The sequence below is a fragment of the Pan troglodytes genome, chromosome 16 (genome assembly GCF_028858775.2).
Source record: "Pan troglodytes isolate AG18354 chromosome 16, NHGRI_mPanTro3-v2.0_pri, whole genome shotgun sequence".
In the NCBI taxonomy this organism is placed as follows: Eukaryota; Metazoa; Chordata; class Mammalia; order Primates; family Hominidae; genus Pan; species Pan troglodytes.
Window position 1 is genome coordinate 12374644 of NC_072414.2, and position 27650 is coordinate 12402293.

At 44.6% G+C, this 27650-nt stretch overlaps 1 protein-coding gene across 1 annotated transcript in view; it reads right to left on the reverse strand.

Annotated features, from left to right (window-relative positions):
* Positions 1-23326: 23326 nt before the first annotated feature.
* LOC100615278 (POTE ankyrin domain family member B3) overlaps positions 23327-27650 on the reverse strand; it is a 32848-nt gene continuing 28524 nt past the window's right edge. Inside the window, 3 exon segments of the mRNA XM_054667310.2 lie at positions 23327-23441; positions 23443-23516; positions 25152-25275. Coding sequence (XP_054523285.2) covers positions 23429-23441; positions 23443-23516; positions 25152-25275 — 211 coding nt within the window. The 3' untranslated portion in view covers positions 23327-23428.

Below are 27650 nucleotides of genomic sequence, written 5' to 3' on the forward strand. Positions count from 1 at the left end.
GGAAAATTAATAGTTTTGGTGCCAATAATCTTTATAGAATTTTGCTTTAATGGAATAGATTTAATTAAGTAGTGACATGATCTGCTTAAGTGTATTGACCCTAGCAATCAGAGGCCTCCGTATCCCCACAATGACTTAACAGTTACATTTGACAAGCCTTGATTCTCCTAACCTACACACAGCATAGTCAGAATTTCAGAATTCCAACTTTCCCTATGCTATTTGGGCACATTGCTTAACTTATCTAAGGCTCAATATTTATACTCTTAAGATACTACTAATAATAGTACCTAGTTTTTATGATATAATGTGCATCAAAAGCATTCTACTTTCAGGCAGATGGCAATTTCTCAATAAATATTTGCTAATGTTTTAGTACAAACAGGAAAATTGGATTATGATATTTATGACACTGTTGATTCTCCTTCTAGAAACATTTGTTTCTAAAACTTGTTTTCAAATTAGAGCACTATTTTGTATTCAGATTGAAAATACTATATGTTCAGATTTTTTAAAAAACAGTATTGCATGAATGTTTTAATTAAAATATTCCTAAATGAGCTTGAGCAAGGAGGACAGGGGAGATAAGTAAAATAAGGCTTTGTGGCATAGGAGACATTTGGTGGAAATCTTTCAGCTCAACTAAGATTTGAAAAAAAAAGAGAATTTTTATAAAAAATGTAAAGGCAGGATTTACCCTGATGAGCTTGTGAAGAAAATACAGAGTCTAACATAATTCAAAAGAGACTAATCAGTCAAAGTAGTTTGGAAGGAATATCTTGAAGAGAGAGAACATAAAATGAAGATCAGGTATGTAATTATTTTAATAATCTATCCATGAGATAAAAAGCATTGGGTTTTATTTTATTTGTCAAAAAGGGACAATAGTTCCAAGAACCATTCTTTGTTCAGCCTAAAGAGGTTTTTACATTTTGAACCAGCGACATATTGTGCTAAGTAGGATAATATCCAAATTTGTGTCTATATCAACAATTTTGTTCTCAATTAGAAACACTTTATTCACACAACTGATGATTATCTGCATTTGATTTAGTGCTGAACTGTCAAAGGGGGACTAACAAAAACAAAATATTAGAGTTGCAAGCAGTGTAAGTGGAAAATAATGATCATATTGAACTCATCATTACTGAAATAAGAAAACAAAGCAAAAAATAAATAAGAAAAAAATTGACTACATGAAGATTTGCTTCTCTCCTAAGAATCAAAACCCTTAATTTGCTGTGGCAAAAAAGCATCTGGGTCCATGAACCCATGCAAAAGTCTACTGTTTCTGGGAGATAAGAAGCAGCAAAACACATCAGCTTTCCAAGAAGGTTAAGAAACCTCTCATGCCCTACCCTACCCCACCTGACACCAGGCAAAGGATCACTGCTTCTGGGGGAGGGATGCAAGAAAAATACTTCTCCATCAGGAGAGGAACAAGGATTGTTTTGGGGCCCAGGATTTTGCACTAATGCAGAGTAGTGCTACTGTGGTAAAGGTTTGGAAAGTCTCCATCCAGTGACCACAGACAAAGGTACATTGTTCCTATGGAAGGAGAAATAAAAGAGTTTGTTCTTATTGTGGGGTTGAAAACTTGCAATGATATAAATCGGAGGTTTTCTACTACTGAGGTGGGAGGAGGGTAAGGTATTATTTCTTCTGCAAAAAACAACACAGGTAAGTGACAGTTTGACTCCCACTAGAATAAGAGTCAAGAAGTGCTAAAAATACCCCTCCTCTGAGTGTCCAATGATGAAACTGTCTCAAAAATAACATGAATCATCCATCTGTCCCCAACCTGAATTTTTTGCCTAGTCACACACACACACACACACACACACACACACACACACACACACACACACAAAATGATGTTCTACAGTTAGAGAGGAACAAGAAAGTGGAGAGAGACCCTCTCTATAACATAGGTTGTAAGGACTACCGAAAGCTAACTGTGGAACAGGATCATTGGCATATGCTCTCCAGAGTCTAAGGCCCCACACAAGGCACATCATATAGCAGCCTACTGCTGGAGAAATCTGAGTTACATTGGTCACTGAATGTTTCAGACACCGCAGCAAAAAGCAACCTTTGTTCCTGCCCACACTAATAGCATGACATAAAAATGAAACAGAAATATAAAACAATCTCGACATAAATAATTATCTCATGATCTACTGTTTTTCTACATCAGATGATTTGCATTTTTTAGAAATTGGGAGACACATAAAAGCAAGTTAGAAATTTGAGTTATGAGTTATAATATTTTCAAAGGATAAAAAGTCAACAGAATCAAATTCAGAGATAATTCAGATGTTAGAACTAAATGCAAGTAATTTAAAATAATAATGATCAAAATGTTAAAGGATCTAGTTAAAAAAAGACAACATGTATGGAAAAATGAGGAATTTCAGCAAAGATGGGAACAGTATAAGGCAAAATCTAGAAATAAGTGAAAGCATGAGAACAGAGATGAAGAATTACATCAGCAAGCTGATTAGCAGACTGGTCATCAGAGCTAAAGAAAGAAGCAGTAAATTTTATACTAGGTCAATACAAATTATTTGAATGGTAGCACAAAGGGAGGAAAGAGAAAAACCAAATAAACCAATAAACCAAGCAAATAAAATACTCCAGTGAATCCAAGAATTCTCTGGTAATATGAAATTAACTAAAATACAATTAATTGTAATTACAGAAGGAGAGTAAAAACAAAATGTGAGAGAAGAAAAATTTGAAAAAGATGACTAAGGAGACCAAATAACCTCAAAATATCCAAGAAAGATTAATACAAAATTTAAAGAACGCTAGAATAATCACCCTAGTCAAACTGCTGAAAACCAATGATTAGCATAAATCTTGAATTCAGTCACAGAAAAAATAGGAACACTGTGTAGAGAGATAAACAGAAACAAACATTATAATGAACTGCTTGTCAGTAACTCTACAAGTCAGAAACCAATGATACAAAATTCTTAAATAACTGAAGAAAAGTCAACCCCCAATCTTATATCCATTAACTGTAATACAACAAAAATAACAATTAAATGACATTTGCAGATTAACACTGGAAGAGTCCCTTGCTAACAGGTATGCACTAAAATAAATGTCAAAATCATTTCTTGAGGCAAAAGGAATATGGAAGCAGGTGAAAGTTGAAACTACAACAAAGAAATAAATAATGCCAGAGAACATATAAAGATATATAACCCAATTATTTTACATTGCTCTAAAGATAATTGATTGTCTAATTTTTTTAAAAAAGAGTAACTTTATATTATGGAATTCATAATATTTGAGACTATAATGCATGACATAAATAGTATAAAGGAGAGAGGAAACAGAAATATACATTTTAAGGTTTTTATACCATAGTTGGTATAGTACAAATTATAGGTTACTGTAATAAGCTAGAATAGGTATTGAAATCTCTAGAGAAACCATGAACATTTTTAAAAAATGGTATGTGCATTAATGTTTTCATAGAACTTCCAGCTTTTGTTTTTATTCATTTAATTTTATTTATTTATTTTTTTGAGATGGAGTCTTGCCCTGTTGCCCAGGCTGCAGTGCAATGGTGTGATCTCAGCTCACTGCAACCACCTCCGCCTCCCAGGTTCCAATGATTCTCCTGCCTCAGCCTCCTGAGTAGCTGGGATTACAGGTGCCCACCACCATGCCCAGCTCATTTTTGTATTTTTAGTAGAGACGGGGTTTCACCATGTTGGCCAGGCTTGTCTCAAACTCCTGGCCTCATGATCGGCCCACCTCAGCTTCCCAAAGTGCTGGGATTACAGACTTGAGACACCGTGCCAGGCCCCAGCTTTTAGTTTTTAAGGTAGTTGTTGTGTTATTACATGTGAAGTAAGGTTATTCTTAAATATCCATGTTTTGAGAATTAATGATAATGACAAATTAATTTATCTCAATCTAAATGATATTTTAGTATTAAATGTTTAAATATTTTTATTATTTTTCCTTTTTAACAGAAGTCATTCTAACTGGTGTGAGATGGTATTTCACTGATGTTTTGTTTTGCATTTCTCTGATGATTAGTGATGGTATGCATGTGTTAATATGTTTCTTGGCCACATATGTGTTCTCCTGCAAACTCTCTGTTCACGTTCTTTGCCCATTTTTTAATGGGGTTATTTATTTTTTGCTGGTTGATTTGCCTAAGTCTCTTATGGCTTCTGGATAATAGGCCTTTGCTGTATGCATAGTGTGTGAATATTTTCTTCCATTCTGTAGGCTGTCTGTTCAATCCCTTGAGAGTTTCTCATGCTGTGTAGAAGAAGCTCTTTAGTTTAATTAAATCATATTTGTCAATTTTCATTTTTCTGGCAATTGCTTTTGAGGACTTACCCATAAATTCATTGCCAAGTGCAAAGTCCAGATGAACATTTCCTAGGTTTTCTTCCAGGATTTTTATAGGCAGAGGATGTAATCTCATGTCAATTGGTCTTAATAATTAAATGACTCCACACTGAGAATCATTACTGTGAAAAATCAGTTTTGTTATAATGATGGAAATTTAAACATATAAAAGTAAAAACAGATGCCACCTCTTTGCTAGAACTGTACAAGGCAAATTACTATAAGAGAGGCAGAGGAAACATGATATATATATATATCTCCAAAATATACTTTGCAGTGAAATAAATGAAAGCACATTATAAATAAACTTACCTGATTTTACAAACTAACCTGTAAAGGGATTTGTACTAATTTTTCCATTGCCTGCATTGCCCTTTCTTCTAGATCCAATTTATATTTTTGTACTTCACCAATGTGTCTTCACCAATGTGTACTTTCCATATGTTTTTTAAGATTTAATATTACTTCTTCCAACATCTTTTTATCCTCTTCAAGTTTTTTATATTCCTATTGTATTTTTTTCATACATAACAACTCCTGTTGAATACCTTGATTGTTTTGAGTCAAACAGACATATTTTGAAGATACAGCTTCCAGCTCTGCTGTAAGATCATCAAACTACATTAATAAAATAATATAGCTTGAAAATGAAGTAGGCTGAGAATAATCTCATACAAAACCAATAACAAATTTTGAAATACATTTACTTGCAATAAAATGTTATCTATAATGTAGATTCTTTAAATGTTAACCCTTAAATTACTCAGAAATTCAAGAACAAAGTAAAAGCCACCATAAGTCACATATATTCTTTACTATCATCATCTTTGCCACAGAACTTTTGCACTTGATCTTTCTTTTATTTTTCTGATAATTTGTGTCTGTTCCTCCTTAAATGGCTCTATGTTAACTCTTATTAGAAAGTTTCAAACCCCTTTCTCTCATAATCATGCCCCAAAATTTGTCCAAAAAAGTTTCAGAGATATAATATTGAGTTATTTAGGCCAAAGTCAATAAATGGCTCTCAGAATAAGACTTTGAAAATAATGTAATACTCTATGCTAGGCATGGTGGCTCATGCCTGTAATCCCAGCACTATAGGAGGCTGTGGCAGAAAGATTACTTGAGGCCAGGAATTTGAAACCAGCCAGAGCAACATAGTGATAACATGATCTCGACAAAAATTTTTTTTTTAAAATTAGCCAGGCATGGTGACTTATGCTTGTAGATCCAACTAGTTGGGAGACTAAGGCACAAGGATGGCTTGGACTCAGAGTTCAGGGCTGCAGTGAATTATGACCAAGCCACTCCACTTCTGCCTGGATGACAGACAGAGACCATATCTCAAAAAAACACAAAATAATCCTATAAATAAGGATTCTAATGTCATAAGCCTTTCCCTAGGCTGTAAATGTTTTATGCTAATTTGAATTGCATTTTAAAAAGTAATGACTCTTGGGGTAGAGGCCATAGAATACAGCACCCAGATATAAATCCACATATTTGCCTTACAAGAAATAAATCCACATTCTTGCCTTTCAAGAGCTCCTGAAGGAAGCACTAAATATGGAAAGGGACAAACAGTATGAGCCACTGCAAAAACATACCAAATTGTAACGACCATCGACACTATAAAGAAACTGCATTAACTAATGGGAAAAATAAACAGCTAACAACATCATGACAGGATAAATTTCACATGTAACAATATTAACCTTAAATGTAACTGGGCTAAATGCCCCAGTAAAAAGACACAGACTGGCAAGTTGGAAAAAGACTCAAGACCCATTGGTGTGCTGTATTCAGGAGACCCATCTCACATGCAAAGACACACACAGGCTCAAAATAAAGGGATGGAGGAGTATTTACCAAGCAAATGAAAAGCAAAAAAAAACACAAAAAACAAAAAACAAAACAAAACAAAAAAAAAAGCAGGGGTTGCAATCCTAGTCTCTGATAAAACAGACTTTAAATGGAAAAGATCAAAAGAGACAAAGAAGGGCATTACAAAGCAGTGCCATCTGCTTTTCCTCAGGACTCTGCTCCATCAGCCATCAGGTGGCAGCCATTCAGGATGTTGGAACCTGGCCATCCATGCTTCTTTGAGTGGGTGAGGTTAAAGGCTGGTCCAACTGCATCAGGAGCATGCTTGCAGAGGTGGCTGCTTGCTCTTTGAGCCAGCTTGGCCTTGCCTGGCATACACAGGCCCCAGCTACTGACACGCTGCTCTGAGTGAGCTTGTCCTGCCTGGGGCCAAATTCTAAGTCTGGCCAGGGCCACAGAAGGGCGAGTCCCCTGGGTGGTAATCCTGACTTTTTTCTGCACTTGAACATAAAGTCCTCCTCAAGATGGACTGTGGTCTGCCTCTTGGCAACCAAGAAGCCTGCAGTGCCATATAAGCTCAGAGGCATGGACTAGAGCCCCAAAGGCAGTGAACACCCTGCTCCTGAGCCTGCTGCTCATTTCCTCTGTGTGGCTCCATTTGTAGCACAGTTGTTGTACTGAGGCTTGTGCATGCTGGGCAAGGACAAGCTGGCTCAAAGAGCAACCAGCCACCTCTGCAAGGGTGTGCCAGGAGCAGGTAGACCAGCCACCAACCTCACTCGCTGCCTGCCAGACACGGCACATCAGTTCTTCTACCCTAGAGGTAGGGCCCCAGTGCCATCTGCTTTTCCTGAGGCCTCTGCTCCATCAGCCATCAGGAGGCAGCCACACAGGCTGTGGGAACCTGCCTATCCTTGCTTCCTTGAGTAGCCAAGGTTGGTGGCTGGTCCACCTGCTCCCGGTGCACCCCTGCAAAGGTGGCTGGTTGCTCTTTGAGCCAGCTTGGCCTTGCCTGGCATGCAGAGGCCCCAGCTACTGACATGCTCCTCTGAGTGAGCTTGTCCTGCCTTGGCCCAAATTCTAAGTCTGGTCAGGTCCACAGAAGGCAGAGTCCCCTGGGTGGTAATGCTGGCTGCTTTCTGCATTTGAACACAAAGCCCTCCTCAAGATGACCTGTGGTCTGCCTCTTGGCAATGAAGAAGCCCGCACTGCCCTATGAGCCCTGAGGCATGGACTGGAGCCCCAAAGGCAGTGCACACCGTGCTCCTGATCCTGCTGCTCATTTCCTCTCTGTGGCTCCATTTATAGCACAGTTGTTGCACTGAGGCTTGTGCACGCCAAACGAAGCCAAGCTGGCTCAAAGAGGAACCAGCCACCTCCGCAAGGGTGTGCCAGGAGCCGGCGGAGCAGACACTAAACTCACTCGCTGCCGGTTGGGGCACATCAGTCCTTCCATAGAGGTTAGGCCCCAGTGCCATCTGCTTTTCCTCAGGCCTCTGCTCCATCAGTCTCCAGGTGACAGCCACTCAGACTGTTGGAACCTGGCCATCCGTGCTTCCTTGTGTGGGTCAATTTGATGGCTGCTACATCTGCTCCAGGCACACCCTTGCAGAGGTGGCTGGTTGCTCTTTGAGACAGCTTGGCCTTGCCTGGCATGCACAGGCTCCAGCTACTGACACACTGCTCTGAGTGAGCTTGTCCTGCATTAGGCCAAATTCTAAGTCCAGTCAGGGCCACAGAAGGCAGAGTCCCCTGGGTGGTAATCCTGGCTGCTTTCTGCACTTGAACATAAAGTCCTCCTCAAGATGGCCTGTGGTCTGCCTCTTTGCAACCAAGAAGCCCACAGAGCCATACTAGCCCTGAGGCATTGACTGGAGCCCCAAACGCAGCACACACCCTGCTCCTGAGCCTGCTGCTCTGTTTTCTCTGTGTGGCTCCATTTGTAGCACAGTTGTTGTACTGAGGCTTGTGCATGCTGGGTAAGGCCAAGCTGGCTCAAAGAGCAACCAGCCACCTCTGCAAGGGTGTGCCAGGAGCAGGTGGACCAGCCACCAACCTCACTCACAGCCGGTCAGTGTACATCACTTCTACCCAACAGGTAGAGCCCCAGTGCCATCTGCTTTTCCTCAGGCCTCTGCTCCATCAGCCATCGTGATGCAGCCATGCAGGCTGTGGGAACCTGGCCATCCCTACTTCCTTGAGTGGGTGAGGTTGGTGGCTGCTCCACCTGCTCCAGGTGCACCCTTGCAGAGGTGGCTGGTTGCTCTTTGAGCCACCTTGGCCTTGCCTGGCATGCACAGGCCCCAGCTACTGACACGGTGCTCTGAGTGAGCTTGTCCTGCCTGGGGCCAAATTCTAAGTCTGGCCAGGGCCACAGAAGGCAGAGCCCCTGGGTGGTAATACTGGCTGCTTTCTGCATTTGAACATAAAGTCCTCCTCAAGATGGCCTGTGGTCTGCATCTTGGCAATGAAGAACCCCGCAGTGCCACACGAGCCCTGAGGCATGGACTGGAGCCTCAAAGGCAGCGCACACCCTGCTCCTGAGCCTGCTGCTCGTTTCCTCTATGTGGCTCCATATGTAGCACAGTTGTCACACTGAGGCTTGTGCATGCCAGGCAAGGCCAAGCTGGCTCAAAGAGTAACCAGCCACCTCTGCAAGGGTGTGCCAGGAGCAGGTGGACCAGCCACCAATCTCACTCACTGCCAGTCAGGGTACATCACTTCTTCTACCCTAGATGTAGGGTCCCAGTGCCATCTGCTTTTCCTCAGGCCTCTGCTCCATCAGCCATCAGGAGGCAGCCACTCAGGTTGTTGGAATCTGGCCATCCCTGCTTCCTTGAGTGGGTGATGTTGGTGGCTGCTCCACCTGCTACAGGCACAGCCTTGCAGAGGTGGCTGGTTGCTCTTTGAGCCAGCTTGGCCTTGTCTTTCATGCACAAGCTCCAGCTACTGACATGCTGCTCTGAGTGAGCTTGTCCTGCATTAGGCCAAATTCTAAATCCGGTCAGGGCCACAGAAGGCAGAGTCCCCTGGGTGATAATCCTGGCTGCTTTCTGCACTTGAACATAAAATCCTCCTCAAGATGTCCTGTGGTTTGCCTCTTTGCAACCAAGAAGCCCACAGTGCCAAATGAGCCCTGAGGCATGGACTGGGGCCCCAAAGACAGTGCACACCCTGCTCCTGAGCCTGTTGCTCATTTCCTCTATATGGCTCCATTTGTGGGACCATTGTTGTACTGAGGCTTGTGCATGCTGGGCAAGGCCAAGCTGGCTCAAAGAGCAACCAGCCACCTCTGCAAGGGTGTGCCAGGAGCAGGTGGACCAGCCACCAACCTCACTCGCAGCCAGTTGGGGTACATCAGTTCTTCTACCCTAGAGGTAGAGCCCCAGTGCCATCTGCTTTTCCTCAGGCCACTGCTCCATCAGCCATCAGGAGGCAGCCACTTAGGCTGTGGGAATCTGGCCATCCCTGCTTCCCTCAAGTAGCTGAGGTTGCTGGCTGCTCCACCTGCTCCAGGCACACCCTTGCAGAGGTGGCTGGTTGCTCTTTGAGACAGCTTGGCCATGCCTTTCATGCACAGGCTCCAGCTACTGACACGCTGCTCTGAGTGTGCTTGTCCTGAGTTAGGCCAAATTCTAAGTCCGGTCAGGGCCACAGAACGCAGAGTCCCCTGGGTGGTAATCCTGGCTGCTTTCTGCACTTGAACATAAAGTCCTCCTCAAGATGGCCTGTGGTCTGCCTCTTTGCAACCAAGAAGCCCACAGAGCCATACTAGCCCTGAGGCATTGACTGGAGCCCCAAACGCAGCACACACCCCGCTCCTGAGCCTGCTGCTCTGTTTCCTCTGTGTGGCTCCATTTGTAGCACAGTTGTTGTACTGAGGCTTGTGCATGCTGGGTAAGGCCAAGCTGGCTCAAAGAGCAACCAGCCACCTCTGCAAGGGTGTGCCAGGAGCAGGTGGACCAGCCACCAACCTCACTCGCAGCCAGTCGGGGTACATCAGTTCTTCTACCCTAGAGGTAGAGCCCCAGTTCCATCTGCTTTTCCTCAGGCCTCTGCTCCATCAGCCATCAGGATGCAGCCATGCAGGCTGTGGGAACCTGGCCATCCCTACTTCCTTGAGTGGGTGAGGTTGGTGGCTGCTCCACCTGCTCCAGGTGCACCCTTGCAGAGGTGGCTGGTTGCTCTTTGAGCCACCTTGGCCTTGCCTGGCATACACAGGCCCCAGCTACTGACATGCTGCTCTGAGTGAGCTTGTTCTGCTTTGGCCCAAATTTTATCTCTGTCCAGGGCAGAGTCCCCTGGGTGTAATCCTGCCTGCTTTCTGCACTTGAATATCAAGTCCTCCTCAGGATGGCCTGTGGTCTGCCTCTTTGCAACGAAGAAGCCCGCAGTGCCACACGATCCCTGAGGCATGGACTGGAGCCCCAAAGGCAGCACACACCCTGCTCCTGAGCCTGCTGCTCATTTCCTCTCTGTGACTCCATACCTAGCACAGATGTTGCACTGAGGCTTGTGTATGCAAGGCAAGGCCAAGCTGGCTCAAAGAGCAACCAGCCACCTCTGCAAGCGTGTGCCAGGAGCCGGTGGAGCAGCCACCAAACTCACTTGTTGCAGGTCAGGGCACATCAGTTCTTCTACCCTAGAGGTAGGGCCCCAGTGCCATCTGCTTTTCCTCAGGCCTTTGCTCCATCAGCCATCAGGAGGCAGCCACTCAGGCCATGGGAACTTGGCCATCCCTACTTCCTTGAGTAGCTGAGGTTGGTGGCTGCTCCACATGTCCCAGGTGCACCCTTGCAGAGGTGACTGGTTCCCATTTGAGTCAGCTTGGCCTTGCCTGGCATGCATAGTCTCCAGCTACTGACATGCTGCTGTGAGTGAGCTTGTCCTGCCTTGGCCCAAATTCTAAGTCTGGTCAGGGCCACAGAACGCCAAGTCCCTTGGGTGGTAAACCTGCTGCTTTCTGTACTCGAACATAAAGTCCTCCTCAAGACAGCCTGTGGTCTGCCTCTTGGCAACCAAGAAGCCCGCAGTGACATATGAGCCCTGAGCCATAGACTGGAGCACCAAAAGCAGTGTACACCCTGCTCCTGAGCCTGCCTCTAATGTCCTCTGTGTGGTTCCATTTGTAGAACATTTGTTGTACTGAGACTTGTGTATGCTGGGCAAGGCCAAGCTGGCTCAAAGAGCAACCAGCCACCTCTGCAAGGGTGTGCCAGGAGCAGGTAGACCAGCCACCAACCTCACTCACTTCCTGCTAGACACGGCACATCAGTTCTTCTACCCTAGAGGTAGGGCCCCAGTGCCATCTGCTTTTCCTGAGGCCTCTGCTCCATCAGCCATCAGGAGGCAGTCACACAGGCTGTGGGAACCTGCCTATCCTTGCTTCCTTGAGTAGCCGAGGTTGGTGGCTGCTCCACCTGCTCCCGGTGCACCCCTGCAAAGGTGGCTGGTTGCTCTTTGAGCCAGCTTGGCCTTGCCTGGCATGCAGAGGCCCCAGCTACTGACATGCTCCTCTGAGTGAGCTTGTCCTGCCTTGGCCCAAATTCTAAGTCTGGTCAGGTCCACAGAAGGCAGAGTCCCCTGGGTGGTAATGCTGGCTGCTTTCTGCATTTGAACACAAAGCCCTCCTCAAGACGACCTGTGGTCTGCCTCTTGGCAATGAAGAAGCCCGCAGTGCCCTATGAGCCCTGAGGCATGGACTGAAGCCCCAAAGGCAGTGCACACCGTGCTCCTGATCCTGCTGCTCATTTCCTCTCTGTGGCTCCATTTGCAGCACAGTTGTTGCACTGAGGCTTGTGCATGCCGAACGAAGCCAAGCTGGCTCAAAGAGGAACCAGCCATCTCCGCAAGGGTGTGCCAGGAGCTGGTGGAGCAGACACTAAACTCACTCGCTGCCGGTTGGGGCACATCAGTTCTTCTTCCATAGAGGCGAGGCCCCAGTGCCATCTGCTTTTCCTCAGGCCTCTGCTCCATCAGTCTCCAGGTGACAGCCACTCAGACTGTTGGAACCTGGCCATCCGTGCTTCCTTGTGTGGGTCAGTTTGACGGCTGCTACATCTGCTCCAGGCACACCCTTGCAGAGGTAGCTGGTTGCTCTTTGAGACAGCTTGGCCTTGACTGGCATGCACAGGCTCCAGCTACTGACACACTGCTCTGAGTGAGCTTGTCCTGCATTAGGCCAAATTCTAAGTCCAGTCAGGGCCACAGAAGGCAGAGTCCCCTGGGTGGTAATCCTGGCTGCTTTCTGCACTTGAACATAAAGTCCTCCTCAAGATGGCCTGTGGTCTGCCTCTTTGCAACCAAGAAGCCCACAGAGCCATACTAGCCCTGAGGCATTGACTGGAGCCCCAAACGCAGCACACACCCTGCTCCTGAGCCTGCTGCTCTGTTTTCTCTGTGTGGCTCCATTTGTAGCACAGTTGTTGTACTGAGGCTTGTGCATGCTGGGTAAGGCCAAGCTGGCTCAAAGAGCAACCAGCCACCTCTGCAAGGGTGTGCCAGGAGCAGGTGGACCAGCCACCAACCGCACTCACAGCCGGTCGGTGTACATCACTTCTTCTACCCAACAGGTAGAGCCCCAGTGCCATCTGCTTTTCCTCAGGCCTCTGCTCCATCAGCCATCAGGAGGCAGCCACTCAGGTTGTTGGAATCTGGCCATCCCTGCTTCCTTGAGTGGGTGATGTTGGTGGCTGCTCCACCTGCTACAGGCACAGCCTTGCAGAGGTGGCTGGTTGCTCTTTGAGCCAGCTTGGCCTTGTCTTTCATGCACAAGCTCCAGCTACTGACATGCTGCTCTGAGTGAGTTTGTCCTGCGTTAGGCCAAATTCTAAATCCGGTCAGGGCCACAGAAGGCAGAGTCCCCTGGGTGATAATCCTGGCTACTTTCTGCACTTGAACATAAAATCCTCCTCAAGATGTCCTGTGGTTTGCCTCTTTGCAACCAAGAAGCCCACAGTGCCAAATGAGCCCTGAGGCATGGACTGGAGCCCCAAAGGCAGTGCACACCCTGCTCCTGAGCCTGTTGCTCATTTCCTCTATATGGCTCCATTTGTGGGACCATTGTTGTACTGAGGCTTGTGCATGCTGGGCAAGGCCAAGCTGGCTCAAAGAGCAACCAGCCACCTCTGCAAGGGTGTGCCAGGAGCAGGTGGACCAGCCACCAACCTCACTCGCAGCCAGTCAGGGTACATCAGTTCTTCTACCCTAGAGGTAGAGCCCCAGTGCCATCTGCTTTTCCTCAGGCCACTGCTCCATCAGCCATCAGGAGGCAGCCACTTAGGCTGTGGGAATCTGGCCATCCCTGCTTCCCTCAAGTAGCTGAGGTTGCTGGCTGCTCCACCTGCTCCTGGAGCACCCTTGCAGAGGTGGCTGGTTGCTCTTTGAGACAGCTTGGCCATGCCTTTCATGCACAGGCTCCAGCTACTGACACGCTGCTCTGAGTGTGCTTGTCCTGAGTTAGGCCAAATTCTAAGTCCGGTCAGGGCCACAGAACGCAGAGTCCCCTGGGTGGTAATCCTGGCTGCTTTCTGCACTTGAACATAAAGTCCTCCTCAAGATGGCCTGTGGTCTGCCTCTTTGCAACCAAGAAGCCCACAGAGCCATACTAGCCCTGAGGCATTGACTGGAGCCCCAAACGCAGCACACACCCCGCTCCTGAGCCTGCTGCTCTGTTTTCTCTGTGTGGTTCCATTTGTAGCACAGCTGTTGCACTGAGGCTTGTGCATGCTGGGTAAGGCCAAGCTGGCTCAAAGAGCAACCAGCCACCTCTGCAAGTGTGTGCCAGGAGCAGGTGGACCAGCCACCAACCGCACTCACAGCTGGTCGGTGTACATCACTTCTTCTACCCAACAGGTAGAGCCCCAATGCCATCTGCTTTTCCTCAGGCCTCTGCTCCATCAGCCATCAGGATGCAGCCATGCAGGCTGTGGGAACCTGGCCATCCCTACTTCCTTGAGTGGGTGAGGTTGGTGGCTGCTCCACCTGCTCCAGGTGCACCCTTGCAGAGGTGGCTGGTTGCTCTTTGAGCCACCTTGGCCTTGCCTGGCATACACAGGCCCCAGCTACCGACATGCTGCTCTGAGTGAGCTTGTTCTGCTTTGGCCCAAATTTTATCTCTGTCCAGGGCAGAGTCCCCTGGGTGTAATCCTGCCTGCTTTCCGCACTTGAATATCAAGTCCTCCTCAGGATGGCCTGTGGTCTGCCTCTTTGCAACGAAGAAGCCCGCAGTGCCACACGAGCCCTGAGGCATGGACTGGAGCCCCAAAGGCAGCACACACCCTGCTCCTGAGCCTGCTGCTCATTTCCTCTCTGTGACTCCATACCTAGCACAGATGTTGCAGTGAGGCTTGTGTATGCCAGGCAAGGCCAAGCTGGCTCAAAGAGCAACCAGCCACCTCTGCAAGCGTGTGCCAGGAGCCGGTGGAGCAGCCACCAAACTCACTTGTTGCAGGTCAGGGCACATCAGTTCTTCTACCCTAGAGGTAGGGCCCCAGTGCCATCTGCTTTTCCTCAGGCCTTTGCTCCATCAGCCATCAGGAGGCAGCCACTCAGGCCATGGGAACTTGGCCATCCCTACTTCCTTGAGTAGCTGAGGTTGGTGGCTGCTCCACATGTCCCAGGTGCACCCTTGCAGAGGTGACTGGTTCCTATTTGAGTCAGCTTGGCCTTGCCTGGCATGCATAGTCTCCAGCTACTGACATGCTGCTGTGAGTGAGCTTGTCCTGCCTTGGCCCAAATTCTAAGTCTGGTCAGGGCCACAGAACGCCAAGTCCCTTGGGTGGTAAACCTGCTGCTTTCTGTACTCGAACATAAAGTCCTCCTCAAGACAGCCTGTGGTCTGCCTCTTGGCAACCAAGAAGCCCGCAGTGACATATGAGCCCTGAGCCATAGACTGGAGCACCAAAAGCAGTGTACACCCTGCTCCTGAGCCTGCCTCTAATGTCCTCTGTGTGGTTCCATTTGTAGAACAGTTGTTGCACTGAGACTTGTGCATGCTGGGCAAGGCCAAGCTGGCTCAAAGAGCAACCAGCCACCTCTGCAAGGGTGTGCCAGGAGCAGGTGGACCAGCCACCAACATCACTTGCTGCCGGCCATGGTACCTCACTTCTTCTACCCAAGAGGTAGGGCCCCAGTGCCATCTGCTTTTCCTGAGGCCTCTGCTCCATCAGCCATCAGGTGGCAGCCACTCAGGCTGTGGGAACCTGGCCATCCCGGCTTCGTTGAGGGGGTGAGATTGATGGCTGGTCCAACTGCTCTAGGCACACCCTTGCAAAGGTGGCTGGTTGCTCTTTGAGCCAGCTTGGCTTTGCCTGGCATGCATAGGCCCCAGGTACTGACACGCTGCTCTGAGTGAGCGTGTCATGCCTGGGGCCAAATTCTAAGTCTGGCCAGGGTCACAAAAGGCTGAGTCCCCTAAGTTGTAATCCTGGCTGCTTTCTGCACTTGAACATAAAGTCCTCCACAAGATGGCCTGTGATCTGCCTCTTGGCGACCAAGAAGCCCACAGTGCCATATCAGCCCTGAGGCATGGACTGGAGCCCCAAAGGCAGTGTACACCCTGCTCCTGAGCCTGCTGGTCATTTTCTGTGTGGCTCCATTTGTAGCACAGTTGTTGCACTGAGGCTTGTGAATGCCAGGCAAGGCCAAGCTGGCTCAAAGAGCAACCAGCCACCTCTGCAAGGATCCACCTGGAGCAGGTGGACCAGCCACCAACCTCACCCACTTAAGGAAGCAGGGAATGTGTGTTTGTACCATGCATTTCACTACAAGTACATTTCTCCTGAGTTTGGTGGCCTAGGTTTTCTTCTAGGTTTTTTATGGTTTTAGGTCTTAAGTTTAACTCTTCAATCCATCTTAAGTTAATTTTTGTATAAAGTGTAAGGAAATGGCCCAGTTTCAGTTTTCTGCATATGGCTAGCCAGTTTTCCTAACACCATTTATTGAATAAGGAATCCTTTCCCCATTGCTTGTTTTTGTCAGGTTTGTCAAAGATCAGATGGTTTTAGATATGTGGTGTCATTTCTGAGGCCTCTGTTCTGTTCCATTTGTCTATATATCTGGTTTGGTACCAGTACCATGCTGTTTTGGTTACTGTAGCCTTGTAGAATAGTTGAAGTCACGTACTGTGATGCCTCCAGCTTTGTTCTTTTTGCTTAGATTGTCTTGGCTACACGAGCTCTTTTTTGGCTCCATATGAAATTTAAAGTAGTGTTTCTTATTGTGGGAAGAAAGTCAATGGTAGCTTGATGGAGATAGCACTGATTCTATAAATTACTTTGGGAGATATGGCATTCAGGCACAGAAATGTCCTTGTGTTAGGCAATACCATTCAGGACATAGGCATAGGTGAAGACTTCATCACTAGAACACCAAAAGCGATGGCAACAAAAGCCAAAATTGACAAATGGGATCTAATTAAACTAAAGAGTGTCTGCACAGCAAAAGAAACTATCATCAGAGTGAACAGGAAACCCTCAGAATGGGAGAAAATTGTTGCAATCTATCCATCTGACAAAGGGCTAATATGCAGAATCTATAAAAACTTAAACAAATTTACAAGAAAAAAACAAACAACCCCATCAAAAAGTGGGCAAAGGATATGAACAGACACTTCCCAAAGGAGACATTTATGCAGCCAATGAACATGTGAAGCAAAGCACTGGTCATTAGAGAAATGGAATTCAAAACCATAATGAGATACAATCTTACGCCACTTGGAATGTCCATCATTAAAAAATCAGGAAACAACAGAAGCTGGAGAGGATGTGGAGAAATAGGAACGCTTTTACACTATTGGTGGGAGTATAAATCAGTTCAACCATCGTGGAAGACAGTGTGATGATTCCTCAAGGATCTACAACTAGAAATACCATTTGACCCAGCAATCCCATTACAGTGTATATACTCAAAAAAATATAAATCATTCCAATATAAAGACACATGCACACGTATGCTTATTGCGGCAGTATTCACAACAGGAAAGACTTGGAACCAACCCAAATGCCCACCAATGATAGACTGGATAAGGAAAATGTGGCATATATACACCATGGAATACTATGCAGTCATAAAAAAGGATGAGTTCATATCCTTTGCAGGGACATGGATGAAGCTGGAAACTGTCATTCTCAGCAAACTAACACAAGAACAGAAAACCAAACACCACATGATCTCACTCATAAGTAGGACCTGAACAATGAGAACACATGGACACAGGAAGGGAAACATCACACACAAGGGCCTGTCAGGGTGGGGGGCTAGAAAAGGGATGGCATTAGATCATGGGTTGGTGCATGCAGCAAGCCACCATAGCATGTGTATACATATGTAACAAACCTGCATGTTCTGCACATGTACCCCAGAACTTAAAGTATAATTTTAAAAAAAGAAATTTGCTTTTAATTAAGCTTTTCAACATAGAACTTGTAAAGAAAATACTTCTGAATCTTTTACTACCACATCATAGCTGGGACAAACTGCTGATATTTTAAAAGAAACACAAATATCAAACAGAAAGAACTAGACTTAGGAACCAAACTCAGGTTTCTGTAGTGAACAGGGCAGAATCTTAACTTTGGGACACCACCACTACTCCCTCAGTTTGGCCTTGGCTAGCAAAAGATGCAACCACTTATGTGAAAAATAAAAATAAAAAAGTTAAAAAAAATCATTTCTGCTAACTGGAATTTTTTTTTTTTTTTTTTTTTGCAGCCACATGAGTTTTAGCCAATTCAGAAGCCTTGTTCCCCACAATTTAGAGCATTCTTTGGATTTGACCAAGTCAGGAAGAGATGGGAGAAAAGTGAAACAACAACAACAAAACCCCAAACATAAACAAACAAAAAGAGTTAAGCAAACAAACAAATGCACAATTCATATGATTACTGAGTGTTCTAATGGTAACGAGAAATTAAAAGCAGCTGGTGGGTAATCTTAAATTTTAGTCATTAAGGAAAAATTTTAAGACAAAACTCTAATTCAGCTACTTACCTGGAAATAAGTCTCAGGCTGGTGATTGTTCTCTGCCATCTTAGAAGCTGGAAAAAACTTACACTCACCTTCCCTGTCAGAAGCAAGCTGAAACTCAAGAAAGGAGGTGCCTGCTCTCCATCATCATGGAAGCAGGAAAACTTGCCTTGTTGGAAATAAGTAAAACTTCAGAAAAGGAGTTGTATAGCAAAATCAACCTTAGATCTCAACCAAATTTTGGGAGATCAGGGATTCTCTGCAGGGAAGAAGCTCCCTAACCTCAGCACATTATCCTATTGGTTTGGGCAATAAAGATAGCCCAGGTTGGTATCAAGCAATAATGAGATTTATCAAAGGTCAGGACCACCTTTGTAATCTCCTTCTCTCTCTTTTTTTTTTTTTTTTTTGAGACGGAGTCTCACTGTCTCGCCTGGGCTGCAGTGCAGTGGCACGATCTTGGCTCACTGCAAGCTCCACTTCCCAGGTTCACACGATTCTCCTGCCTCAGCCTCCCAAGCAGCTGGGACTACAGGCACCCACCACCATGCCCAGCTAATTTTTTGTATTTTTCGTAGAGACGGGGTTTCACCGTGTTAGCCAGGATGGTCTCGATCTCCTGACCTTGTGATCCATCCGTCTCAGCCTCCGAAAGTGCTGGGATTACAGGTGTGAACCACCGCGCCCAGCCCTCTGTCTTTTTTTTTTTTTAATCTTTATTGGTATAGTCTGTTTTGTCAGAAACTAGGAGTGCAACACCTGCTTTTTTCTATTTTCCATTTCCTTGAAATATTTTTCTCCATTCCTTTATTTTGAGCCTATGTAGGGCACTGCATGTGAGATGGGTTTCTTGAAGACGGCATACTCCAATGGGTCTTGGTTCTTTATCCAGCTTGCCCCCTGTGTCTTTCAATTGGAGCATTTAGCCCATTTCCATTTAAGGTTAGTAATGGTATGTGTGGATTTGATCCTGTCGTCATGCTGTCAGCTGGCTTTTTTGCAGACTTATGTATGTGGTTGGTTTTTAGCATCACTTGTCTGTGTACTTCAGTGTGTTTTTGTAGTGGCTGGTGGTGGTTTTTTCTTTCCATATTTAGTGCTTCCTTCAGGAGCTCTTGTAAGGTAGGTCTGGTGATAATGAATTCCCTCAGCATTTGCTTGTCTGAAAAGGATCTTGTTTCTCCTTCACTTATGATGCTTAATTTTGCTGGACATGAAATTCTGGGTTGAAATTTCTTTTCTTTAAGATGTTGAATATCTTTTCTGGCTTGTACAGTTTCAGTTGAGAGGTCTGCTAAGTCTGATGGAATTCCCTTTGCAGGTGATGTTGCCTTTCTCCCTAGCTGCCTTTAACACTTTTTCTTTTATTTTGACCTCAGAGAATCTGATGATTATGTGTCTTGGGGATGATCTTCTCATGGCATATCTTACTGAGGTTCTCTGGATTTCCTGAAGTTGAATGTTGGCCTGTCTGGCTAGGTTGGGGACATTCTCATGAATGATATTCTGAAATGTGTTTTCCAAGTTGGTTCCATTCTCTTCATCTCTTTCAGGTACATTAATCATTCATAGATTTGGTCGTTTATATAATCCCATATTTCTCGGATGTTTTGTTCATTCCCTTTCATTCTTTTTTCCCCCATTCTTGTTTGCCTGTTTTATTTCAGAAAGCCAGTTTTCAAGCTCTGGGATTCTTTCCTCTTCTTGGTCTATTCTGTTGGATGGTCTTGCACATGAGATGGAGCTGGTCTGACCTCACCCTCCCTAGTCTGCTTGCCTCTCCCAGGACCCCAGCCTGGCCACACCTGCTTACAGGGCACTCTCAGGTGCCCACACATACTACAATAATTTTCATAATGCAATCACACACAATCACCATGTGACTGCATTATGAAAATTCTTCTAGTGTGATTTACAGCTCTGTCAGGTCAGTTATTTTCTTCTGTATACTCGCTATTTTGTCTGTTAGTTCCTGCAATGTTTTACAATGATTTTTAGCTTCCTTGTATTGGATTACAACATACTTCTTTCACTCAGGGAACTTTGTTCCTACCCATATCCTGAACTCTGCTTGTATCATTTCAGACATCTCAGCCTCAGCCCAGTTCTGAACACTTGCTGGAGAGTTGATGCAGTCATTTGGAGAAAAGAAAGCATGCTGAATTTTTGAGTTTTCAGTGTTCTTGCACAGAGTCTTTTTCTCATCTTTATGGGCTTATCTACCTTCAATCTTTGAGGTTGCTGACCTTTGGACAGGGTATTTTTCCTTTATTATATCTGATGACCTTGAGGATTTGATTGTGGTGTAAGGTGGATTCAGCCAACAGGTTTTGTTTTTGGAGGATTTTAAGGGGCCAACATGCAGCTCCCAATTCTTGGACTGTGTGCTTTAACTCTGGGGAACTTGTATTGGGCCACAACTTTGTTCTCTGGCACCTCGAGGTTTGGAGTCCACTGCACTGAGGGGACCAAAGTGCGGCAGCTGTGGCAGAATGCTAGCAGATGCAAAAGTCCCTGCCTCCCTGTGGGCATTCACCTAGTGGTGGAGGCAAAACAGCTGGGGTGTGGGCCAGGGGGCCCCTGCTGACTGTGTGTGCTGTTGCACTGGAGGTAGTGCTGGTTTGGGGTGGGTGGCTGGCCAGTGAAGGTGCCTTCTCTGATCCCCCCCAAGCAACAGTGGTCACTCAGGGTATAAGAAGGTCCCTTTTCCTCTGCACAGCATTACCTCAAGGGTGAGATGCTAGCAGGGGTGGGGTTTTTGGTTCTGTGCCCACCATGGCTTCATCTTCAGTGGCAGTTGGTGTGGGTTGGGGTGTGTGCTGCATTCCCATATGCTGTTAGGGCAAGTACAACAAAACCCACCTGTGTAAACACACACAGCCAAGTGATGTAGGAAGTTTCCATATAAAGGGCTGCAGTATGGAGAGGTAATGTGCAGGCTGGTACGTGGCTGTAGAGGTCACCTTGCTGCAGCTCTCCACTGATCAGCCACGGTCCGCTTGTACAGAAGCTATGGTGTGGGCACCCGAAAGTGCCCTCTAAGCAGGTGTGGCCTGGCTGGGGTCCTGGGAGAGGCAAGCAGACTAAGGGGTGCTGAGGTCAGACCAGCCCCATCTCATGTGCAAGACTGCCCAGCACAGATCAGGTCTCAGAGGAGAACTCTCTCAAAAGTGAATCCTCAGCACAGCACAACTGCTCTACACAAACGCGGCCAGACTTCTTTTTTAAGCAAATCCCCTTTTTTAGGAAGAGAACTCTTAGACCTGATCTGTGCTGGGCAATCTTGCACGTGAGATGGGGCTGGTCTGACCTCAGCACTCCTTAAGTGCTGGGATAAAGTGTCTCATAAGAGCAAGTGGAGCCTAGAGACATAGATGTCCCTGCCCTCCGGGCTCCACATCAGCTGACTTGCTGCTCCACCACTTTCCTTGTCTCCTGGGGGCTCCACCCCAGAGAGGTGTAAGTTAGCAGTTACTTAATGTAATCACCCCAGGATGGAGGGTCTGTGCTGTGGGCCCAAGCCAGGGTTCCTTGTCTGGTGATGAGCAGTAAGGGGTGTGTTGTACCCGTGGAAGATGGACTGACTTGTTCCTTGTGTCAACTGCAGCTTGTTGGAGGTGTCAATATGGCACTTAGGGTCTTTGCTCCCTTGATATTCTGAGGGTAGCAAGGGCAGTTCCACTGCAGAGGCAGTGGCAGAGAGGATTTCTGTTGCTCCTGGAAGCTCTGTCCAGGGAGTTGCTGAGTTGCTACTGGCTTGAAAGCTCAAGTGGGGGGCTGGCTGGAGACCCAGGCCAGGAAGACCTGCCCATTGAGGAGATATGGAAATGGGCACCCACATAACAGTCTGGCCACTTTTCTGTGGGGCTGCCATGGTATGCTGGGGGTCCACTCCAGTCGCCAATTGCCTCGTATTTTCCAGTGGCTGAAGGTATCAGCAGTGAAGCCTGCGAAAAAGCAAAGATAATAGCCTGCCCTTTCCTCTGGGAGCCCTGTACCTCTGAGGTATGAACCTGTTGCCAATCTGAACACACCTGTAGGATGTGACTGGAAGCAAGTTGAGAAGTCTTGCCTAGTCAGGAGGAACAGGAATAGAGACTTGTTTAAAAAAGAAGTCTGGCCACGTTTTTGTAAAGTGGCTATGCTGTGCTGGGGGTTCACTTCAGCCCCTGGTCTCCTCAGACACTCTGAAACTCTAAGACTGAACTGGCTGAGTCATGCAAACAGCAAAGATGACAGCCTGGTCCTCCCCCTGGGAGCTCTGACTCAGGGAGGCCTGAAACCTCTGTCAGCCAGAGAACAGCAGTGAAGGTGGCTGGAGACCCTGGTTGAAAGGCTCCACCCAGTGATTAGAAATGTGGTTGGGGACTGGCTTAAACAAGAGTCTGGCCACGTTTTCACAGGGTGGCTGTTCTGTGCTGAGGTACCACTTCCACCCCTGGTCAGCTTGGGCTCTCCAAAGCCCACAGGCCAGAAGGGCTAGTTGCCCAAACAACAAAGGTCATGGCCCACCCCTCTCTCTGGGAACTCTGTCCCAGGAAGGTTTCAAATCTCCATTGGCCAGGGAACACTGGTGGGTGTAGCTGGAGGCCTCAGGTGGGAGATCCTGTCCAGTGACGAGGAACAGGATCAGGGGCCTGCTTACAGAAGCATTCTGGCCATGATTTGGTAAAGCAGCTGTGCTATGCCACAGGATCTCTTCTGCCCCTGGTGAGTTTGTACTCTCCAAAGCCCGCACGCTGGAATGACTAAGTTGCCCAAACAGGAAAGATGGTGGCCTGCCTCATCTTTTCTCTCAGAATTTATCCTGTGTGATGGAGCTTAATTTTTAGGTTGTTAATTTTACTGTCAGCGTTAGAGTTGTTCAGAAAGAATCTCACTGTTATCTTTTAGGTGAGATATATGAGAATTCATTTTCTCCTGTAAATAAACCTGTTGATGTTTGTTCTCTGGAAAGAAGTCCCTTTCAGCTATCTGACTTTGATCACAATCATGTAGAGCAGTAGTCAGTCTACAATGACATGATTGAATTTCCATTTCCAGTGTTTCCTAGCTGTGTCTTACATTCTCCAGTTCAAAACTGAGCATTCTCAGTTGTCAAAATCCTAAGCTGTCCACTGTACTTAAATACTGGTGTTCGTTAATGCTTCTTCATTCAATTGTATAGCCTTTAGAAGTTTATCACTCTTTTCTTTTACACTTTCAAGTTCCTCCAAAATTTTATTTTCCCTTAGCTGGTTCTGATGTTTTGTTTCATCTAGTTCCAGTCTTAGCATGGCAATTTCTTCCCGCAACATGCTGTTTTCACGCAAGAGACCTTCTTCTTTCTTATGACTAAGAGAAAGCTAAGTAAACAAAGGGAACTTTTCGTTAGCACTCAATAGAATGACATATCATGATTTCTTCTAAAATTAAAGAATGACATTTAGATTTGTATAATGAAATAATTCCCATAGTGGATATTTCACTGGAAAAAAGTTGGACAAAACTTCAAATCTAAAAGAGTGTAAATTCCAAAAATTGAAATATTTATCTAAATACCATGAAAAATAAATCACTAGAGGATTTTTAAGAATTTCAGAATTGGAAAAGCCTTTCTCTGAATTACAAAAAACCCAGAGGCATAAAATAGAAGATTAATACATTTGGCTACATTTTTTAAATTGGGTTTACACTCTGATATCTAACCTACAAACCACACCATCATAAGAGCCTTAGCTATGCATATATTAGGACAGAAGCAATTCCTCAAAGTTCTTTAAGTTCCTTTTTCTGAGGAATGTTTTATCAATATACTGCTTTTCTAATATTTTTACAGTCAGTTATAAGAATTACATTTATTCATAACTGTTAAATCTAAGCATTGTACCCTTCTACAATGTACACACCGGCATCTAAGCATTGCACTTCTACATACAACACTCAACTCATTTAAGATCACGATTCTTAAAAGGAGAGGTCAAAAAATATATGCAGCAAGGACCAGTGGCTCACACCTGTAATCCCAGCATTTCAGGAGGCTGAGGCAGGAGAATCGTGTGAACCTGGGAGGCAGAGGTTGCAGTGAACTGAGTTTGTGCCATTGCACTCCAGCGTGGGTGACAGTGCAAGACTCCATCTAGAATACACACACACACACACACACACACACGTATATATGCAACGTGCAAGATTTTTGCCAGGTCTTCTGATGCTACTTCTAGTGATCCTCCACAAAATCAGTTGCTTCTGTGGTGTAAATATATAAATACAAAAGAAGCCTTTTATTTCAAAATACAAATGGTAAATAAGATATAACTTACAAGGCTTTTCTTAGAAATCATGAGATTATTTGCCATTGCAATAACTTTTCTTTCCTCTTCATAATGTTTGAAACATTATAGTAGTAAGTGTGAAATACGGGAACCATACTGAACTATTCATCTGGGAACAAAATACTTATCAATAAATTATCACTAAATGTGTATCATGGCATGTCATTGTTTTCAAAGCTCTTTGCATTGAAATGAGAAACTACTCGGAGCAAACTGTTCCTCTCCTCAAAAGCAAGGATAATGACATCCACAATGTGGCCTCTGACCCAGCTGTACATTTCCTACTTTCCTATTAGTGAAAATAACAAACTGACTTCTCTATTAATATTTTAAAAAGAACTAATGTCCCAAAACTAGCAAATCTGTTGTTAGTAGCAAAACTTATTTTTGATATTGGAAAGATAATCAATTCTTATGAAAAATATCAAATGCTTTTCCTTTGGATTGAGGCCATTGTGAAGGTCACTACTCGACTGCTGCAGGCAAATGCAGTTGAATTAAGAACATGGCTTTATCCTATGTGTACATATATAGATATATGATCAATGATATACAGGGTGTGTGTGTGTATATATATGATTTAAAAATCCTTTATACCTTCCAAAATAAAGCTTTTTTAAAATATACACACATATGAAAACATTTGATAATGACTAAAGAAAATACCTCAGAATTCATTTTCTTTGCAGCCACTTCTATCTGCTTTTGTTTATTAGTCAGAATCTCATCTTGTGATATTCCAGTGTTCTGTTCTTCAGAAAGTTGTTTCTGGGTATCATTTTGTTTGTCACTAGAAGAAATTTTAATTTTCATGAAATACTGGAGGTGTCCCTAAAATGATCTACAGGGCAAGATGGCACCATCAGATGTCATTCACACAATGTATATCTGCACATTAATCCAAGACAAGGCAAAGGGGTCTCACATCTGTTAACCCTGCTCTCCCAGTCATGTTGGCACCAGGGACTAGTTTTGTGGAAGATAATTTTTCCATGGACCTGAGGTGGGGGATGGTTCCAGGATGATTCAAGCACATTACATACGTTGTGCACTTCATTTCTATTATTACTAATATATAATGAAATAATTACATAACTCACCATCATGTAGAATCAGTGGGAGCCCTCAGCTTATTTTCCTGCAACTAGATGGTCTCATCTAGGGGTGACAGGAGATGGTGACAGATCATAAAGCATTAGATTCTCATAAGGAGTGAACAACCTAGATCCCATGCATGAGCAGCTTGCAATAGGGTTCAAGTCACACTCCTATGACAATCTAATGTCACCGCTGATCTGACAGGAGGAGGAGCTCAGGTGGTAATGTGACAGAGAGTGGCTGTAAACAGATGAAGCTTCACTTGCTCACCTACCACTAACCTCTTGCTGTGTGGCCCAGATCCTAACAGGCCAGGGACTGGTACTGGTCTGTGGCCTGGGGATTGAAAACCCCTGTGTTAACCCAAACTTTTTATGTTTATTTTTTGGAAACAGTTTCCACTTATATTCTTGATTCCTCTGTAATTTATAGACAACTTAGAAATTCCCTTTGGAACAAGACAGGGTCTAATATTGTGTTTTTAACATAGAACTTTGAATTAATTTTATCTGTGTATGAGAGAGAGATGTGAAATAAACTGATCATTAATCGCTTTCAATTTTACTTTTATTTCATGCATATTAAGAAGAAAACTGGGAAGCCCTAGGCAGAGCAATTGGGCAAGAGAAATAAAGGGCATCCAAATTGGAAAAGAGAAAGTCAAACTCTCTCTTCACCAATGATATGATCTTATGCCTAGAAAACCCTACAGACTCCTACAAAACACTCCTAGATTTGATAAATGAATTTAGTAAAGTCTCAGAGGTTACAAAATATACAAACACCAATGAATAGTACCACTATACACCAACTACAACCAAGCTGAGAGTCATATCAAGAATCCAATCTTTTTTACAATGGCTGCAAAATAGTAAAATACCTAGGAATATACTTAATGAAGGAGGTGAGTGATCTATCAAAGGATAACTGGAAAACGCCACTGAAGAAAATCACAGATGATACAAATAAATGAACATACATTCTATGTTCCTGGACTGAAAGCACTGATATTGTGAAAATGCCATAGTGCCCAAAGTAGTCTACAGAATCAATACAGTTTCTACCAAAGTACCAATGTCATTCTTCACAGAGTTATTTTAAAAAGCTGCCATTCATGTAGAACCACAAAAGAGCCTGAATAGCAACAGACATACCAAGCAAAAGGAACAAACATGTTGGCATCACATTACCTGACTTCAAATGATACTCTAAGGCCACAGTAACAAACATCATGGTACTGGTATAAAAGTAGATACACAGATCAATGGAACAGAATAGACAACTCAGAAAAAAGGCCACTTACAACCAAATGATCTCTGAGAAAGGATACAAAAACATACACTGGAGAAAGTACACGTTATTCAACAAATGGTGCTGGGAAAAAAAGATAGTCACATATAGAAGAATAAAATTGGATCTCTATCTCTCACCATGTAAAAAAATTAATTCAAGATGGATTAATGGCCTAAACCTAAGACCTGAAGACATTAGCCTAGGCAAATAATTTATGATGAGGACCCTGAAAGCAAAAGCAACAAAAATAAAAATAAATAAATAAATAAATAAAGACCTAATTAAACTAAAAAGCTTCAGCACAGCAAAAGAAATAATCATCAAAGTGAGCCAACAACCTATACAATGGGGAAAATATGGGCAAATTATGAATCTAACAAAGGATTAATGTCCATAACCTACCAGAAATTCAAACAAATCAGCAGGAAAAATACAAATAATTCCATTAAAAAGTGGGCACATGACATGAATAGACATTTCTCAAAAGAAGATGTACAAATGGTGAACAAGAATATAAAAACATGCTAAATATTACTAATCATCAGGGAAATGTACAATAAAACAACAGTGAGATATCACCTCACTTCAGCCAGAATGGTCACTACTAAAATAAAAAAAACAGCAGATGTTGGTGTGGATGTGGTGAAAAAAGAAGAGTTATACACTGCTGGTGGGGTACAAATTAGTACAAATCTATGGAAAACATTATGGAGAGTTCTGTTAAAGTAGATCTTACCATTCTATCCAGCATTCTCATTTCTGGATACCTACCCA